Consider the following 20,361-nt stretch of genomic DNA (forward strand, 5'->3'; position numbering starts at 1 on the left):
AGTTAGAGGGAATGCAATGTTATGGGTTTGTTTGGGGGGGCGTAAACAACGGAGCTGACCCGTGGATCTTGTACCCGGGAAAGGCCCCCAGTGGATCTCAACTTGACCTGTGGCGCTTAACCTCACCTTCTTCTCTTCTTTAGTGTTGAGTCTTGGATGGAATCTGTGTGATAGGGGTTAGATGAGATGCAAACGATCTGCTGGAAAAAAATGCGACAGTGAAAAATGTGATTCACAGCGCTGATGAACTGTCGGTGCAACGAGTGGAGCGAATCAAAATCGCGGTGAAGCATCGTGCACGGACCAACATGGGGCTGGGTTCACTTCTTCACCCAGCCATCTATACTCCGTACAAAGTACAGCGTACGGAGTACTCCGTACCTCAAATATACATCGAAAAATAAAGATGGTTGGTCCAAATATATCCAGTCTATACTTCTCGGCACATGGTACACTTCAATGCCTATATAAGAACAAGAATCACATGCTAGCCGTAGTATCGCTAACAACCAAAAGCGGTATACTCCGTATCCAATTTCATATTATTGACAATAACAGTCCAATACATATATGCATTAATCTACCAAATAATACCACAAGCATATAGCCACAACACCCCTTCCTAGGTATTAAACAACTAACAACCCGAACCAGCCCATATCAACTTCTCCAACCTATACCTCAGCGAATAATGTAACCACCTAGGCAGCCCCCTAATTTGCTTCGCAATCAACCCAGGAAAATCGATTAACAACAATATGCCCATTCTCAGCCTTGAGCACTCACCTAACAACCTCCTCCGTAATAGCCTCGGGGTGAAGCAGGGAATTCGACCAAGTATTCTCAAGAGTCAAATCCCTAATAAGGTTGGTCCTAGCGAAATCCCGTGTAACAAGCACAAGGTGAGTCTTAGATACATAATAGCGCGTAACCGGCTCAGTGAGAAGTCCCTCGTGGAACGCAATAGCCACCCCTAGGCAGCATTAGATGCCGAGTAATCGACCATATTGAGCCTGACAGCATATCCAGCCAGCGGAGCAACAGTGACAACCATACCATGATTTTCCTCGATTATACCGGACAGGAACTCCTGTGGAAGCTTAGTGGGACAGCGTATTGATTTCGAACATATGGCGTGTCTGGGCTGGTGTTATTTTGAGGCATTTTGAAGATGTCCGCGTTGGTAATTAGGATGCTAGGCCGGCCGAAAAGGCTACAGATATTGGACACTACGTCTGCTGTATTGCTCCTGGAGATTATATCGCATTTCTAATGACGTATACTCTTCGGTAGCACGTCGTCCATTGCTGGCGGGGCAATGTCTTATGTATACCATACCATCCCCAGAGCTACATAGTAAGCTGACTCGTGCCTCTAGATTAAATCCTACCAAGCACAATGCGGGGAAGCCGAGGTCCGCGAGCAGCATGTATTTACTTTCTCGGTGGTGGTACGGTCAAATATAGGCGTAGTTTATTCTAATTAGACATTTGAATAAATTTGGTTTGATATCGGGCAGCCCCAAATAAAACCATGGGAGCTGAAACAGTGGGAGCGGAAGGGCCCACAAAGCGCCATCATAGTCCGGTACTTCCAAGGTTGTGCATGAACCATGAACCCTAAAGCTTCGATTCTCAGTTTACAACATGACCAAGCAATATCAGACTTCATCTCAATTGTTCTGTGTTCTGTCCAATCATATAAACGAAGGAAAACAAAATCTACAAAAAAAACTCCGAATACAGCCCAAACTGAAGGATGAGGTATAGATCAAAGCACCAAAGCCAACCACGAAAATGCAAACCTTTGCATTGGATATGAGAATGATATGGCGCAGCCAAATCAACAGAAATAAGTTGGAATATTGTAAGAGCATCCAAAAAAGAAAAGCCAACAGACGTGTATGACTTGGGATGCATGCAATGTAAGGCAAATAACCACACAAGACGCAATAACTCCATTCCCGAGACGTATCTCCGCGGAGGTAAGACCGTCGGAGGCACGAAATGCTTTCGGTCCCAAAAACAGATGGAAAAAAAGGAGAGGAAAAAAGAAAAAGAAAAAAGAACGAGTCAAAAGCCAATCCAACTTAGTCCAGTCATTACCTTAGAGGCAATGAAAGAATGTGGGGGATTGCTCGACGTATGAAAATAGGCCACACCAATCAATCCCGCGTAGAAAGCCCATGCGATCTGATCCTGTCTCAGATGCACGAGTGCCGAGTGTTGAATCGGATAGGGTTGGGGAATCATCAATGAAAAAAAAAAAAAAAAAAACCGTATAGTGCACAAGGTATAGATGACAGACAAATAACAGATATCGAGCACGAAGGGGGCTCAGGTTTGAAGGGACAGGGACATGCATGATGTGTTCATAAGGAGGTAGGATATCAGGTATTGGGCTGCGAAGCCCACAGGAACGGGACAAAAAAAATAGCTCTGACGCTAGATGCACATTTAAGGGAAGCTCATGCTTGTAGTTTGGCTGCTCAGGCTTGGTGTGTGACTGTTCAGGCTTGGGGTGTGGCTGCTCATGCCGTTGGCTTGCGTCAAGTCAGGAGGATGATCGAAGATCTTGGTATAGATCTGAGTGAGAATTCGAGCATCGGCGCGGAGGGTGGGGGATATGTTTTCGCTTTGAACGAGGAAGCCTATGGTGCGAACAAGGAGACGCCGGAGTTGCTCTGGCTCGACAAGTTCCTGTAGACTTGACATGAAAGTTGCAGATAGGACGAGCATGTTGCCGAATTGTCTGCCAAGAGAGTATGTTAGTATCATCGCTATATCCAGTTCTTCGAAACGGGAGTCAGAGGATTCCTTACGCATGGGCAGTGCCGAAGATGTTTGTAACGACCAAGCGATGTCCACCAACACCGTCAAAAGCCTCTGTACTCTTGATAGCCGATTGAATGCAGATGTCGCAGGCAGCCTTCAGCTTCTTCGGCAGTTCATGTAGACGGACTTTAGGGGGCTGCCAGTCAGTAGAGACTGCGGCCGGCATAGAACCCATCTCACTGGACATACGCGCCATTTTCGGGGCCCGAATAGCGCTGTGTAGCATTGAGGGGGATAATTGTTGCGATGTTGGTGAGTCCACTAAAGACTGACCAACCGGGCCCACGCGGGCACCTGTGTGGCCGTAGTGCAGGGCGTGATAGAGAAGAGGTCGGTGAATAATATACCGGGCACCGTAATACTTGGCACGCATACGAGCGGCGTTGATTTCGTCTGCCGGCGGGTCGTTTTCCTCCCACTGCATGCTTTGTGGTAGACTTTTACGCCAGAGGTCAAGGTTGAGGCTAAGAGCCTCTTGAACGGTGGATGACCATCGTGTCTGACCTTGCCTTTCAACCTTGTATAAGTCTGTATGAACTCGATTCAAGACTTTGCGTAGATGAATTTGAGCAGAATAAAACAGCATCATCATCGTCTGGGGTGCGTTGAGATCGTTCGGTAGAACGAGTGTCCATTTTCCTTTTGGGATAGCCAACCGACCCTCGGAACGGGAGATGCCACTCGCTGGAATATCCAGCTCTGCGAGAAGATCACTCTCCAATTGCAAACAGGTCCAATAAGCGAAGTTGTACAAGTCCTGTGTAGCCCCCTCTTCGAGTCGCTCATACCGTTTGGTTCTCACAAGAACTTGGCAAGCCCTCGAGGCCTGAGAAATCCAACTGTGGCTCTGGAAGGGATGGGCCAGCTGGCCGGCGTAAAGACCAGCAAGCAAGCCGCACTGGACATGTTCTAGCTCGTTTCCACCCTGCAGATGACCTAATATTGAGGTCGCGTATCCGTAGAGAGTCAGGCCCGGAATGGCCTGATAGTTCTTCGTGTTCCCTTGTTCATCTTGCGTTTCTGTCACATCTCTCCTTGACAGGCCTTTTATACCTTCTTTCATTGGAGTGGTTGAGAAAGATTGACCAGGAGACTGGGTTGACATTGGGTAAAGGGAACTCGAAAGCGACATCTGCATGGGCGCCGAGTCAGAGTTTGCAGGGGAGAGCACACCATTGGTAACGTATGTTCCATTTACAGTTGGCGGTGGGACAAATGGTGGCAGGGGAGCAGGAATGTCCTGGTGGAGGTAGTCAACCTTCTTGTCCATGATAGGCCCAGGGAGAGGGGCAGGAGCTTCACAAATCGCTCCGAGGGCCAGGCACAGCAAGACCATGGCATTGTCGATATTTTTACCGACTCGTGGCCGTGGCGGGTTAGAACCAGTTTCCATGAACTCGCCACGCACACCCAGGTTGTCGTTTGACCGCCTCCTTTTGGCTGGTGGAGGACCATCACGAGGTAGCCGTGTGTGATTGGAACTCGAACTCGGTGAGGTGTTGGGGCGGCAATAGCATCGGATAAAGCAATCGATCTTGAAATTCAGTTCACCCTCCATCAGGAATGGGTGAAGCTTAAACATGTGCGCGAAGTAGCTATCATAGTAGCGCCTAGCGGTCGTAGCATCCAGGTTCAAATTCCCGGCTTCGTCGATGTCGACGTCAGCATGCGGGCCTGTGCCATCCCCATCAGGCCGGGCCTTGGTGTCACCACCATTCATTGGTAATTGACTGTCATCGGCGGTGTATGAGATCTCGCCTTGGCCGTATATGCTGATGAGACCGCGTTCTTCTTCCAACCGCATCACATAATCTTCATCATATACAGCAGGGTGTAGCAGCCTCTTAATTGACGGCCACATCAATAGCTTGTGAGCTGCAGTAGTGTGTTCCACTGGAATGGAGAGCTCTCCCTCAGCCTCCTTCTGATCCTCGAGCCTCGGGTCCATGGGTCCAACAGGTTGGCCAAATTTCGAAGCGGTTGCATCCTGACTACTCCCGGGATCCAGAACATTTGGAGTCGAGACCTGGGTCGGAGGCATCTCGGTTTTGAGAGGCGGGTCCTGCTTGATGACCGGCGGTGGTGGTGGTGGCAGGAGGGCCGCACGTTCTTGGACAGTCCGAGTTGGTTGTTTAACCAGCTTGTTCAACATTGACCCTTGCATTTGCTCTTGCATTTGCTCTTGCATTTGTTTTTGCATTTTTTCGAAACGCTCCTCCATGCGGCTCTCCATCTGGGAGAGCCGGTCCAATACCAGCTGGGTAGTCTTCTCCTGTTTGTGCGGCGGTACCTCTTTGTAGACACAGCCAAGGTTGTTCTCTTTACAGTGACTGCAATTCGGTCGTCCCTCGTCACACTTTGCTTTCCTAGCTCGACATTGATCACAGGCCTATGTAGCTCGAGTATTAGTAAAAAATAAATAAACAAAAAAAATTAAAAAACCCCCCCGAACCAATTTTGTCTTCTACAAGTTCAACATACCTGAGTGGCTCTGTTTGCTTTGCGCTGACGTGCTCCAAACGTCTGATTTTGATAAAATGCTTGATCGTAACCAGCAGGTGGTGTAGCACTCGCCATTTGGGGACCGGGTGTCATGAACTGTGAAGCAGGAGGCAGAGCACCCGAAACGGGTGTATGTTCAGCGCTGTTAATTTGATCCGGGGGTGGGTAGCCCATGCGAGCGCGATAATCTGGGGAGCCCTCGTGTGGCGCGCCATTTATCGGCTGGTGGAAGCTTGGGTGAGGGGGTATTGGGTCTTGCGGGGAATGCACGGGCGCATGTAGGGGCAGGCCATGACCATTTGGGCGACCATACGGGCCTTCCGATATTAATTGTGGCAGCTCACGGTTGGGCATCACGGGGTATCCTGGTGGCTGCGGCGGCAAGGGTGTCTGGGAGTTTGCGGAGGAGCGGCGGGAGTCGGAGGGGTGGTTATCAAAAGTCGGTGGGTATGGAGGGCGCCATGCAGGCTCATATGCTGAATGCGGACCCGGGTGCCCATGGTGCCCGTCCGGAGGTATGCGATTCATTGTAAATGGAGGGTCCGGGTGTGCGGAGGTGTGTGAAGCTGCCAGGCGCGGCTTGTGTCGCAAATAGCCCGGGTCCTTGGCGCTGAGTATATCTTGGGCGGCCAATTTACCGTCGAGAAGCGATTTGGCTTTGGTAAATTGGGACTTAAACCAACATGACGCTCTGAGTTGGGGTCGAAGAAGTAGGATGTAATAAAAAGGAAAGGAATGGCGAATGGTGGATCTGATGTCCGAAGGAGCGAGAGTTGGAACAATGAAATCAGATCGCGCCGTTAGAAGCCTGCGAATCAAATGTGTCTAAAGCTCCGAATTTCCCAGGTCGCAAAAATGCGGTGGTGATGTCGCAGCGGGCAACCGAGTGTGGAGCTAGACAAAGAAATAGTCAGATTACGGTGATGATCCGACCAGGGGGCCCGTTAGACCGAGATATGGAAATATCGAAATATCGAAAAGAAAGAGAAAAGGGAGTCAAAATAGATCGTATCCACCCCAGGCCTATATCAGATAGATCGCAAAGCAGAAGTACTAAGGTTGGGCCACAAGGAGGGGAAAAACACCTGAAGTGCAAGTTTGGAACCTTGGGAACACATTTGATGTGCTCCATACGGAGTATACACATGCGATACGTCAGGTATGGTAACTCTGTAATATAACGTACCTATTGCTTTCCAAGGTTGGGTAGTCAAATACCCATGAGACTAAGTGGGGGTGGTTGGGAAGCCTCGGGTATACCTTAGAATTGTAGATCCAAGGTAATTTGAAGTTTCAAGGTGACAATGACAAAGTGTCAAATTTCCGAGTTATAAGGTCCCTAGTTATTGAAAAGAGAACTATGGAAAGAGGAAAGAAAGAAAAAAAAAAAGGCAAAAGGGAAGAAATAATATAAACTGGGAGAGGGGAGGGGGGGGACATAAGTCATAACATAATAACATATAATAAAAATTTACTTGTTATAATTACGCCTGTAGGGATCGACAGGTGTGTTTGCCCCTCCCTAGATTTAAATACATACTCTCTTTAGAATCGCGGTGACTATCAAATACCTCGAATTAAATAAATAAAAATAAAAATCGAGGAAAAAAAAAAAGTAAATGGCTTTGGCTTTTTCTAACCCATTGACTCATTCATCACATATATAATAATTATATAGACCCCTGAGAAAGAAGCACAGAACCCCAATACAGTTGACAGGTCTGCTTTTTTGTTTCTTTTTTATTTTTGCTGAATTTAAGAAGCAGTGGGTCCGGCGGCTGGGGGGAATATGAGATGGTCTGCAGAAAAGAAATTAATATCATCACTCTAGGATGTGAATGCATATGTGTCTGTATACATTGGGAGTAGGGATATAGTTAGAGATGCCCCATAACTAGATGTTATTAGACTATGGAATACTATGTAAGTGCTATGATCGAAGCTAGGATCCTCCGCGTGGAACGGGGACCGAACTTGCCGCCCGAAGGTCAACCACTTCGCTGGGAAATGCGCCATGCAAGTTGATTCACCCCAGTTATGATATACTGATTTGGGCTGCGCTTAGTTATGGCTTTGGGGCCTCGGGTTAAAGTTCAAGGATATAGAGTAATAACAGTGTTTGAGGTTAATCTCTATTTTTTATTTTTATTTTTTTCTATTTTCTATTTTGCTTTTTTTTCGATTTCACATTACAAAGTATGCTAATATGACCGGTGTGTCGGACAGGGATCGCTGCCTAGGACCTAGGACTCAGGTACGGGGTACTCTTGGAAGATATCAACATATAGATATCGAGATCAGTCTGCAATCTACTTTGCATGGTTATCTTCCAAGCGAACATAGAAAATGGAGGTGTATAAGTGAAATACCTCTAAACGCCCCAAGCACCCAATGACAGTCGCCGCACTGGCCGTCCATTCGGTCATAGAACTTGAAACCAACACACAGCTTGCAAGGGGCGCTTCCTTTTCCAAAACACGAACTCAACACGAACTCTGTTTGAATTCGATTCTCAAATCAGTGGGGATATAGCTCCAGATCAGCAATGTTCGAAGGAAAGCTTCGAGGCCCCCCGCGCAACACACTCGTCATTTGAATGGATACTTTATCCCGTAGCTCCCAGCGAGATGGTTGACGGGGCTGATCAGCAACCCAGGGCTTTGGGCACCTTGCTCCCCGTGTACTGGACTGTCGTTTAATCCAGATACACTTTGAAGGGCATCCACTTTCAAATGACACTTTGACTAGTGAATTTGGAATGTAGTTATATAGTAGTACAAATAATATACAATAATAGTTATACATAAGCAACTAGTTAGTTAGTCATAGTTACGACGTACCTACCTAGGTAGGTACAATATAAAAAAAATATTCCAGAGAGGACAGGTGAAATGGGATTGTAATTACCAGAAATAATACGTCACATAGTAAACCGGGTTCGGGGTTTCCCGTCATCCGTCCATGGTTGACGACGGGAATTATCCACGGGCTCCCAGGGGGTTTCCAGAAACTATTCTTGTCGACGGAGTATACGGAGTAGAAAAAAGTGGATTAGAATTGACATTTCCCCATTTAATCAAGACATTTTGGCCCCGTGATATCATAGCATCAAACGAATACGATCATTCTACTCATTTGCTTCCCAACTTAGGCAGTAGCACAGTTTACCCCTGGCTTGATCAGGATGCAGCTCAATGCCTCCGTGCCACAGAAGATTTAACGGTGTTCCCCAGTCGGAGGTCTTCTGAGCGAGTCAAACGCGCAGATTCAAAGTAGCACAGGGACACAGAGTTGCCCCAGCATTCCTGGTTTTTTTTTTTTTCTTCTTTTTTTCGGGCTTCTTTTGACCGTTTTGAGTCGCGTCTTGTCTCTGTGGTGCCCCCATCTCAACTTGCTAAAATAGTCAGGTTGAAGGATCGAAGGATCGTGGCGGAGTACAAGTTCGTGGTGTATACGTACCAGTGCAGCGGGTAGCGGTAGTGTACGGAAGTGTGGATGGATACACATTTTAGGGCTGCTTACAGTACAATAGTGCTCGATACGCGTGGAGCCAAGGCTTTGCTAGGCAATGATTTCCTTTGTTTGGTTAATTCAAATCCTTCATGATATCGAGAAGTGGTTCTCCCATATCAAGGGGATGCTCAACATAGAGCTCGCGTTTGACGTGCATGGACGAGATCTGAGCTAAAAAAGTCAGAATGAAAAACAATTCGAACCTAACCTTAGTAGCAAAGTCCATTCTTCCAGTGGTGCAAGTAGAGTACCTTATTGGTCCATTACAAATTCCAAGACATCCCACTGGTTGACAGTTGAATCTTGCCACCGTTAAGGGGCTATCAGGGTTACATGGATTCTAATCACGGGCCCTTCCACTTAGCATTCAACGTCGACAAACATACGGAGTATCCAATCTGCGTTCCAGTTTTTAATCTGCCCTGTCGATCTGCCGCTTCCACTCTCCTTCCACTATCCTGTTCCCTGGATTCGGGGCGGCGCATTGGTCTAGATATTTAGCTCTCCGTTGTATGTGGCTACGCGTCGCAGTCAAAGTCGTGATTTTAGTGGGTATCATGGGAATTGACACGGGATTCTGTGGGGCTTCTCTAGCTATTATTGTAGAAAAGGAGGAATGAACAAAGTACCAGGCAGATATCCTATTTCCACTGGAGACGCAATTCCTCTCCCCAAACTCCAAACCTACCAGAAATCCGAACTACATAATACATCGTAAAAACAGACCTAGGCTCCAAAATAACACGGGCCTACAACGTGCAGGTGGTAACTGCACGCCATGCATATTGCAGTATGTCGATAGCTGGAATAGAGTTTCCAGAGTCATTAGATATCCAATGGCGAACGCAAGGGGCAACCATACAACATGACATTATTCACTATCAAGAAACCCAAAGTCCAGCCTCTCAAATAATAAGTCAATGGTACACCTATGTCATAGCCTGGATTCCAATACTATTCCAATACTACTGAACTATCTCAGAGCCTCAATCCCTAAGCTCGCACCGCAACGCCAGGCTCGAGGCTCCATTCCACTACTATCCACCCATACACTGAGTACTAAGAAGTATGCTGTCCCAAGAATTAGAATCGTGTATTACTTTTTAATGTACTGCATACAAATTTGGGTCAGAGAAAAAGCCCCCGAAATCCGAATTAGTATGAAGCAGACTTAGTTCACATCCAATCAGGACTGAAGGATCACCTTCACAAAACTATTGGACTGGCTCCATATGAGGAAGATGCAGGCGATCTTCTTCTCCCTTGACAAAAATCCCCACATATATCGAGAGGAGGCAACACGGAAGGTTGCATGGTCGCGGAATAGGTCCAGTTCCTCGCATTGGACTGAGACTCTGATGTAGGCAGTAAACAGGATGCAGTTTACACCTCCAGTATCTCGATAGGTATTTGTGTTACAATAATATCAACCATATATCCATATATCATATTGACTTGGTTGTCTCCAGCTGTACCATAGGGCTGGTGAGATACACAGATGGGCAAGTATAGCCTAGAAAGGAAGTGTTGACACACGCCAAAGACAAAGTCCAGAACCAAATTGCAACCGCAACCCCAGTCTCCCACTTTCTTTCTCTGTCTTATCCTCAAAAACAGATCACGAGAATAATGTAGGACGTAGATTCTTACTAGTTTATGGAGTATACATATGTATTCTGATTTGCATTTCTGGAATCCTTGGAAATCCAGGTCCATGGGCATACATACGGAGTACTCCGTACGTAATGTTGAAACCCCAAAAAAACTGTGACTATAATACTGGTAAGTAAAATCCATGGACAATACGATATCTCAATATCCTTGAAATTGCAAATTACTGGCCCTCATCGGCGATGTAAGCGCGTTGATTCGTTCACTTTGCCACAGATCGGTTTCTTGGAGGGTTGTGTCGCCGCCCGTCTCAGCTGAAATGTGATCACCTCCATTCTCCATTCTCCCATAGTAGCTGGACATTTGATTCTGTCATTATACATTGGATGATCAGTTTATGTGGGCACCCTAGACGCGCTTCGTGGGCCTCTTAGCTGACATTATTGAAAGTCCAGAACGAACTCTGCATCTCGCGGGACACAACATGATTCTTCACGATCGGGGCTCTTCCGCCCCTCTGCATAGCAAACGCAGATTTACAAATCTGCCAGGGCTCATCTTAAAGAGGTTGATTTGGTCCTACCAATCGATTTGGAATCCAGTGTTAATTCGTTCTCCGCCCATCCCCGCATGCACGACACGGTTTGGTTTCATAACCTCCACGCTCCACAAAAGGGAAATGTGATGTGTACAGATTGTACAACACAGACTTTCACCGTTCGTTGAGATTTCTTCTCAACTTTGTGTGTTCTGTTGCCACAGCGATCTGTGCAACTGATACATCAACATTTCTGACTTGCCTTCCCAGTCACTGAGGCCTGACTGGATGCTCTCCCACGTGGGTTCGATTCCATGTGGTCATAGTGGTGATCTACCTGATCTTTTCCATCGTTAAGTCATCAAGTCTGGAGAACTCTCTGACCCCTCTCCCCCTCCCTCCCTACTTGTCATATCCTGTTGTGATTCACTTGCCTATCACCCTCCGCAAGGTCATCAAGAACAAGGCTTGATCAGGCCAGTTGCATAAGAAAACCAAACCTCCTTACGCAGTAGTATCCCTTGAGTAGCAATCTAACAAACACCTGAGGCTTAAATACCAGACTGAGCTCACATGAACCACTGGTCCGTTCGCCAGATGCAAGGGAAACCCAAAACAAAAAAAAAACTCTGAAGAACAAGACCAGCGTCCTGATCCCGATCGGTTCTCCTGCAGAGGCTCTAACCCACCATCCAACACAAAAGTTACAAAAGTTACAAAAGTTACAAAAGTTACAAAAGTCAAGATTTCATCCAGAAACACATTGGTCCCGTGAGCTGCTATCAATTCCCTTTCGGCAGGAGGGAACAGGAGAGTCCGGTTTGGTTTTGAACTGGCCAGGCAGTGTCAGAAGTTATTGGTTATTAACATTATCCCACCCTATACTCCATATTCCATATACTCCGTACTTCGTACCACATCAAATTAAACCAACCCGCCGGGCCGCCGATGGCCTCTTAGCGCGGCAGTGTACCTTGCCGTGAAGGACGAAGATTTCAAACAGGACTATAGATGCCCACTGTAGTTGAACCCAACGTTTTGGAATCACATTTGCTTTATGCATGCCATTCACACACAAGTCAGGGTCTTATATGCCGGGTATGAAGTATTTATGTAGGTATTTCCCTATTAGGCAGTAGTCTGAAGTTGAAGGTGGGATTGTCAACCTACCAAGGATACTTACTTACCTAGATATGTTGTTACGCATATACATCCACCTCGAATAAGCGACTTGCATACATTTTTATCTGAGATCAAATAACCAAATGCCTAAATTGTTAGTTTATTCTAATCTTATTCTGATCTCATTCTGGTCTCATTCCGATCTCCTTGATAATTGAGTCCCAAACTCTATCTACAAGGAGTCATACATGTCCTTCATCCTCCGTATTTAATATTACAAGCCTTTCAATCACATCCCAGTCAAGGAACAGCTGCTTAAAAGTACTCCATACCTCCTACAGTGATACCCCCCTAGCCTAATCCGTTCATTTGGTCCCCGAGGACCCCGAGGCTCTTTAATTTTCACTCTCCACAGCCTCCACATGGCCTTTTAGTAGAGCGGGTACGCGCCATTCTTTTCTGCTAGTCCCTATCGGGCGGTCCTCCGTATCGAGGTTTATTTGTCTCTGATGTTGCTAGGGTATTGGAGGTCTGCTTGGCGGATCAGATGCCAGATTCAGGGTTGTTTTTGACAAAGCGCACCAAGCGCGATGGTTTCTTTCATGTGTGATGTGATGTGATTTGCAGCTGGGCGGTTGTCGATACCCAGGGTTTTGGTGGTTCTCAGGGGTTTGATTGGGCGAGGTGAAAAAGGCAAGGAAAGTTACTCTGTATTTTTATTGGATGATCGGATTTATAGTAAAATGTAAAATGTAAAATACGGAGAATGAACGGAGTAATTCGATGTGGCTCGGACTTTTTAGGATTTCATGGTTTGCATTGAATATGGTCAGTGCTTGACTTGAATACTCTTATGTTGTACAGAGGTAGAAAAAGAGTTGAATACGATTATCTGAAGAATATCCATGGATCCATGGATATCTCCACATCCCTATCTGATATTCAGGAATATGTATCATCCCCCATAACTCTATCTCGAAATCCGTCAAGGTATATTCCTCAAAACACACAATATACACGGAAACCAGCATCAATCCAACCCCATCAACAAATAAATCCCTCTGCATATTCTTGCTTCTTCTACTATAATTCCCTCTTTTTACGACATCCAACCAGCTCCTATCTCACCACACCAAGACCTGTCAACCTCCTACCAAGGACATAGAAACAAAAAGCCAAAATGAAGATCCATTACCACACGCGACTCTCACCGCGCCTAGACATCAATAGCTCACAGCCATGCACGGGAGGACAAAGTACATATACGGAATACATATATTGTACTCCGTATACACAGCCTTATCCCGATCCCGGCGAAATAAGCGAAACCCCGTAACCTGGAAAGTTACGGGAGGGGAAAGACGGATCTGTCCAGCCCGGACTCTGCAGCATAGGAAACGTGTGTCTACATTCGAAGTACCTCTGCATAGTACTATATACGGAGTACTATATACTAGTACAAAGGACATTAATATTGATAAATTAATTTGTATTGCCAATATACAAATACGTATGTAGCCTATCATGTACCCGCTCAGACAGCCAGGAAGAACCTAGAAAATCCCCGATACGGACATATCTCCTTTTTCATCTTTCCTACAACAATACTTATTAAAATCTTCACATGGAGGACATTCATGAGGTATGTATATATAATACATACACAATCTTACTCCGTACGGAGTACGTATACAAAAAAAAACCATAAAAAAGATCGCGAAATACCACCAAAAAGGGCCTCAGCGCCCCTTAACCAACTTAGTACTGATCCACTCTCCCATCTACGCCATACACAGACAGAAGCAGGATTTAGAGGGACTATCATGTCGATATATCACATTTAGTTAGCTTTTGGCTGGTCTGGAACCCTCTCGGTGTTTGTTCTGTTTCGTTTTGGCTGTGGCAAGATTCGATCATCGGAATTGTGTGAGGTCATGGGGTTGGGAACCGAATATGTCCGGTGCGTTGGATTGGTTGTTTCGTATAAAATGAGGACTGCGAGGGTGGCCTCACTCCGACAAAAGTACCGATGAGGGTTGGGGCGAGGCAGGCATACAGATGGATTATACTACGGAGTATGGATAAAGGTACCACAGTGAAGAGCTTATTGAACAGATGAGAAAGTCCCTGGTTTATGTTGAAGATACGATACTTCGAAAACGTGTATAGATGACTCGCAACAGTTAGATTCTCTCAATTGATGGCCAGTCCAACGGGATTCCAAGTCATCTAAGTCAAGGTCTCGCCATATGCATCATACCAAACCATGCTGTCCACAAGTATAAGAAAGGTATCAAAATTTCTATCATAGAACCGTTGTGTGACATAACAAAGCACAAGACAAGACCCCAGAACACCCATTTAACCACCCAGCTGAACAGAAAAGAGCACCTAGTACCCGGTATAAATAGCCTGCCACATGCCAATATGTTCAAGATTGTAAATAGTCAATATAATCTGCTTGAATTGAAGATGGGTATGGGTAAAAGAACGGGGTGGAGGTTGACACAGCAAGCGAATAAAAAAAAATCCCCAAGATTGCTGCGCCGTATGTACAAGATGCATCGCTTGAGAAAATCCAAAGGCCAGAGAGTCAAAAGCATGTCCCCAGGGACACCGCCATACATACTCTATAATGGACACTCTAAAGGTAATTCTATCGGGACTGGGACATCGCCTTCGCGGCGTGTCTGTCTCATTTGGTGGTGGAACAGTTGCCACACACCCTTCAGCGCTTCTATGCGGTCGTTGGTGTCGAACAGGTCGAACCATCGAGTCCTCTGCAGCTTCAGCACATGCCACGGCTCACCTTCGGTTGCTGGGAAGGTGCTGTCGCCGTTAGTAAGGATATCCAAATACCGCCTGTGGACACGAAGGTGGAGGATTGAGACGTGATGGTTGATAGATGAGACCATGTAAATCTGCGAAAGAAAAAAAAAAAGAATGGAGGGTTAGCTCTGTCTAGCCGTAACGTGCACAATATCAATGAACAAGGCAGGGTATCCATACATCATCAAAAGGACTCTCCTGGACCTTGCCTATCTGCAAATAACTCATTCGCTTATCCCAAAGACTAGGCCCAGGCTGCAGAATCTTCCACTTTTCACTAGTAGTAAGTCTGCGCATAGCACTCGGTCTCCGGGAGAGAGACGTGACAAATGGATGCTCGAACCTCTGACGCTTGGAAGCGCTCCCCGCCTCCTGGGCAGATGGCGTGCCTTCTTCCATCATTGAGTCTGGCAGGGACATCCCGTGTCCATGATTAACGAGATCATCCAGGATCCCATCGTTGGGGGCGCCTCCAAAGCGAGGCTGCATGGTCCACCATTTGCCCTCGCCGGGTCGCTTCTCCACTGCGCCTTCGCGGGCACGCTCTTGCGCCGCGAGAAGCATGCCGCCCACTTCCCGGAATAAATCACTTACATCACCAATTCCGGTCCCGGGGGCCTTGTCCGCAGTGCGGAAAGACGTCTCAGGTCGACACTGTGAGATGAGAACGGGGCCCTCGAGCATGCCGCTCCGCGCAATCTGGCGATCGCGCGGGGACCGCGAGGACTGGAATGTTTGCCGGACGGGGAAGAGGAGGTTCTTGGTGGTTAACCGTGGTTGAAGCGTGGGAACCGTGACCTGGCATCCGAATGGCCATGCGGCCATCTCCACAAAGGCTCGGATTGTCTCATCACGCATTTCATCAGGCATCTCGGCCCCGTTGCCAATTCGACGGCCCGTGTATACAGGGACAGAGGGCCGCTGCTCCTCACCAACGGTGCCGTTGCTTGAAGGTGCCGCTATCGGTGCTTCATCCAGATCCATTTCACCGTCTGTCAGAGAGTATCTGCCCTTAGTCTCCTCCGCATCCATCTGCCCTGTGCTATCCTCTGCCCGTTCCATCTCAGATGGGGGTGTCGGGTCAGGGGTTGCCGGACGCTCGAAGTAATTGTCTAGGCTAGTATCCCAGTATTGAGCCATGCGCTCCAATCCCGTCCAGAACTTCCTCGACTGCGTTATACGAACCCGGCTGCGGCCCTCACGCGGTGGCAATCGAGCGACCTCACGGAAAGCGTCGTCATTATCCAACGCCAGCTCTTTTTCCAGGACTTCGTATCGTTCTTTTGAGGGATATGGGGCTCCATTGTCCATCAACGGTCGGGGGTTGTCGTCTGTCGGTTCGGTGATATCCTCCCATGGCAAGGGGGCGAGGGGGTGCGAGTGGTCTTCGGGGAGCATGTGGGCGACTTCAACGTCCGTCTCCAATTGCAGGTTCAACGGCTTAAAGCGCTCCATACAGATGTCCTGTGGCCGCTTGATGTCGGCCAGGAGGTCGGACATCTCCTTGAGTCTTGACTCCGACTCATTTTCGAGGACATCGGATAGGTTGTAGACGGGGAAATCGAGAGGTGTCGGGTCAGCGGGGGGTCTACGTTCCTTCTCCGGCTCTGAAGTGGCAGAGGGCAAGGCTATCGCGAAGTTGTGTTAGCTTGCTGAGGCTGTCAATGTGGTTCGTCCATCGTTCAGGTGTTGATGACAGATCTAAGGTCGCATAGTCCTTCAAGCCACAGTCCGGCGATCCAATCCAATGTGGCTGCCCAGGTGAACTTGTTGACATTTCAACTTGCCACAAGGAGGTATGGCGGGGGGGAGGAGGAGGGAAAACATCGAGGGGTAGCAAAAGGAAGATTGCTTACCCAGCCCAGAACCCCAGCCAAACATTTTTTTAATCACAGATCTAATGCAAATGCAAATGCACGATTATCGCAAAGTTCTAGTTCCCCAAGGTCACATGGGAACATGAGGGGGAACGGGAAGGCGGAAAGACAAAGACGAAGGCCGAAAGGGCAGAAACACGGATAGTTCAGGTAAATAAATAAACAAATGTTGAAATCCAAAAAAAAAGAAAGAAAGAAAGAAACAACTCTTGATGAAGAAGAAGAGATGGGGAGAAGATGAAAGGGACCGGGGGGACTTTTGCAGGTGGGGAATTTGGCGGGAACATTTGTCCCTTCAGCCTACTCTGTAGGGTCAGTCGACTAATCTGATCTATATATATTCTATTATTCTACCTGCATATATATCTTATGACCTTTGACTGATGACAATATTCATACATACATACATACATTTGTCAGGGTCAAGAGATAAGGGTTGAGGCATGTTCTTCCAGAGTGTAGAGGTGCTATGGTGCTAATGTATCAGCAGTTGACGCTCTTTACTCCGTCCTCCGTCCTCCGTACTTTGTCCTAGTACTGTATTCTCTTCCTTTTTCTTTTTTTCTTTTTCTTTTCCTATTCTCCCCTTATCGTTCATGCACGCTATGAGAATGTGGACTTCTTCCTTATATATCCACCTGAGTTTGGTCACATGACTCTAACAAAAGAGGCATTGCTACGATTCCTCAATGCCGAGGATACAGTTCCCCCCCACTGCAAGATCTGCAAGACCTGCAAGACACCAACGGCTGGAATAGGCAAGACGTGAAACTTCAGAGAGTTACCCCCAGGTTGGATCGGTCCAATTTTCAATAACTCTCTCGCCAAACCCGAAACTGCTCTGTTTCGTCCCTGAGACATGATACACTTCCCCGCTCAAATCCTACCTAAGGAATAATAATTGTGAGATTGTGCGCGTGCGGAAAAGTTAGCCAGTGTCACATTATGAGAAATTCCCATAGTCTTTGGAGATGATCATCCACTCGTGGACCGCCCGAGGGTCTCATTGGGCCGAGGGCTAAGCGCCGTTCATCTGTCACAGGAGTTGCTTCCACCCAGCCATCAGAAGAAGCGCCAGGTTCCAAACAAATGAAAGACAAAACCCCCTGGCAAATTCTGTGGGAACAAAAAAGTAAAAAAAAAAAAGTAAAAAGAAATCCCTGTATATAACCCTCCGCCCTCTTTGTATCTGCCATGATACACTTTTGGGGCCCCTACGAAGGTGAATCGTGAACTGTATGGAATCTGGGTCTAACCACGGGATTATGTTCGTGGCTCTCTCGGGGCTTCAAGGAACAAAGCAAGAAACAGACGGGGCTTGGGTGAACCAGCAGAGTCAACTTGATAAGCCTACTGCTTTGTCGATTGCTTTGTCGCTTTGTCGCTTTGTGCTTTGTCCAACACTCATACAAAGGGATCCATCCTTTTACGTCGCCCCCATGTTCCATTCATCGAATACGCACTCGCCAAATATCATCAGATCTGTCTTTTAACGACCGGTGCCCCCTGCGGGCTCGCGGCGAGATGTCGGGTGTTTTTTCCGCCATTGATACTCCCTCTATACCGCTCAACAATTTCATCCGGGCGTGGTCCACAGACTCACCCTCTAAACCCCTCAATCTGGTGACACTCACATCAATTCAAACTGAGACTGTTTATCCTACATGGGTCTACACTATATCTGTCCCCGGACCTGATTCCAGCACCACAACCACTGTGCTCGACACATCAACACTGAACCCAACCACAGTAGCCGTGGCTCTGACAACGACTGAGCTATCGACGACTAAGCAGAACACCATAATATCGACTGTAAGCTCTACAGCGACGATCATCTCAGAGTCCTTGACATCGACTCTAATCCCAACAACCTCGGTTCTCTCAAGCTCAATGGGGGGTTTTCCTATTTCGGCAACTTCAGAATCATCCGACTATCCTAGCAGCATGTGGATTCCACCGGTTCCATTAACTAGCTCGAGGATATCTCTTTCATCATCATCACTGCCTATCTTGCCGGGGACAGCTATTAGTCCCGTAAGCTCTAGCTCCTTCCGTACCTCCAGCTCGAGCACCACACCGTCAAATACACCTTCAATCTCACCATCCATCGGAACAGCCACGAGTGCAAACTCTTCAGAAACAGCCCAAGCCGAAAATTCGAGCCCCTCCAAAGTCGGAACGATAGTTGGAAGCATCATCGGAGGATCAGCAATCACGATCTTCGCCCTACTAGCCTGCGCACTCTATATGCGTCGCCGACGACGAAAAACAGCAACAGAAAGGCTAGGCATCCGACAGGAACTACTACGAGGTGACTCAACGAGCTCATCAATCAGCCACCACCACCGCTACCACTCCTACCCCTCGATCCCAGCCAATATCGGCCCGAGACCACCCATACTCCCATTCATCCCGCTACAACAACAGCAGCCCTCAAATCCAGATCTGTCTCTGGATAGCATGTATCTGCGCGGCGAGACAGCGCAGGACCCCTTCGTGGACCCACCGTCCGCAGTCATCGAGATCTCAGCCCCATCTCGCTCAGTCTCGATCTACTCCACTTCTTCCCGTGATACTAGGCTCGGTGGGCAGGGGTACTGGGACTGCGAACGTGAGGGATCGGGTTCCCTCGCTGTACCCCATAGGTACTTGGATACGCCTGTGATGCGTGATAGCATGCGCAGCGACCCTTTCGATCTTGATCTTGAGCCTCCGCCGAATGCTCATCATCGGTCTTCTATGCCTCCGATTCCGAGTACGTGGGGTGTCAAGTTTTAGATGGCGAAGTCTCGCTTTTGTTTTGCTTCAAGGTTTTCTTCCGGGTCGGGTTTTCTTTTTTGTTTCCTGCATATATTATTCGTTTGCTGTGATACACTTGGTTTTTTTTTTTTTTTTTTTATTTACGATGACAAGATCTTACGAATGCGATGTCTGCATGTTTTCTTTTTCTTCTTTTTTTGTACTTACTTGCCGGGATTCCACTTGGGTGCATTTTTATCTTATCTCGGGTTCGGTGTTGAAGGTCTGGGTTGTTCATTGGGATTATATTGATATGTACAATTCAAAGAGAAGGTAGAAGGACTCAAATTTTTATCTCTATGTTCAAGATATATCGACCTATTTCCACCATTCTTCATTTCCTTCTTTTCTTCTAGAAGTTGTTGAGAAATCGGTCGCCTTCGAGATTTACAGGGTAAGGATGGCACCACGCTCAATGCATAATTGCTGTCTATTCGATATTTTAGAAGTGCTCGGACGCTATTGGAAGCTGATCTGGGGTTATTGGACATCGCACAGTTTCGTTCGACGCTGAAATTTGGCTATTAATCATATATGATTTCTATACTTCAAGTATTGTGGGGTTGTGTGATCTAGATATATATCTGACGACAATCACATTTTTGACACAAATTTTGTTGGATCTTTAATTTAACTACCTGGTGGATATTTCAAAACAGGCCAAAAAAGCCAAGTCTTCTTATTTAATCCTCTATCCTTGTCAATATTGTGGGTTGAGTGGGCTATGAAGCCTAGA

The 20,361-nt window shown here is 47.1% G+C and overlaps 4 protein-coding genes across 4 annotated transcripts; 2 read left to right on the forward strand and 2 right to left on the reverse strand.

Annotated features, from left to right (window-relative positions):
- Window positions 1-758: 758 nt before the first annotated feature.
- Window positions 759-1,120, forward strand: N7487_006246 (uncharacterized protein; the record flags this gene model as incomplete). Its single annotated transcript, XM_056873993.1, has 2 exons — window positions 759-902; window positions 968-1,120. 2 exons carry the CDS (start codon window positions 759-761, stop codon window positions 1,118-1,120), a joined length of 297 nt encoding a protein of 98 aa, XP_056731713.1.
- A 1,336-nt stretch (window positions 1,121-2,456) lies between these two features.
- clcA (putative C6 finger domain protein) lies at window positions 2,457-5,864 on the reverse strand (the record flags this gene model as incomplete). Its single annotated transcript, XM_056873994.1, has 3 exons — window positions 2,457-2,751; window positions 2,822-5,223; window positions 5,316-5,864. The coding sequence occupies 3 exons, from the start codon at window positions 5,862-5,864 to the stop codon at window positions 2,457-2,459; spliced, it is 3,246 nt and encodes a 1,081-aa protein (XP_056731714.1).
- An 8,886-nt stretch (window positions 5,865-14,750) lies between these two features.
- N7487_006248 (uncharacterized protein) lies at window positions 14,751-16,927 on the reverse strand (the record flags this gene model as incomplete). Its single annotated transcript, XM_056873995.1, has 3 exons — window positions 16,806-16,927; window positions 15,130-16,577; window positions 14,751-15,041 (listed from the first exon to the last, which is right to left on the reverse strand). Exons 1-3 carry the CDS (start codon window positions 16,828-16,830, stop codon window positions 14,751-14,753), a joined length of 1,764 nt encoding a protein of 587 aa, XP_056731715.1. The 5' UTR covers window positions 16,831-16,927.
- A 1,423-nt stretch (window positions 16,928-18,350) lies between these two features.
- N7487_006249 (uncharacterized protein) lies at window positions 18,351-19,604 on the forward strand (the record flags this gene model as incomplete). The annotated part of the gene is made up of 1 exon (XM_056873996.1): window positions 18,351-19,604. One exon carries the CDS (start codon window positions 18,351-18,353, stop codon window positions 19,602-19,604), a length of 1,254 nt encoding a protein of 417 aa, XP_056731716.1.
- Between the last annotated feature and the right edge of the window lie 757 nt (window positions 19,605-20,361).

This window comes from Penicillium crustosum (genome assembly GCF_028827405.1).
Source record: "Penicillium crustosum strain IBT 35664 chromosome Unknown utg000002l_segment0_segment0, whole genome shotgun sequence".
Taxonomy (NCBI): domain Eukaryota; kingdom Fungi; phylum Ascomycota; class Eurotiomycetes; order Eurotiales; family Aspergillaceae; genus Penicillium; species Penicillium crustosum.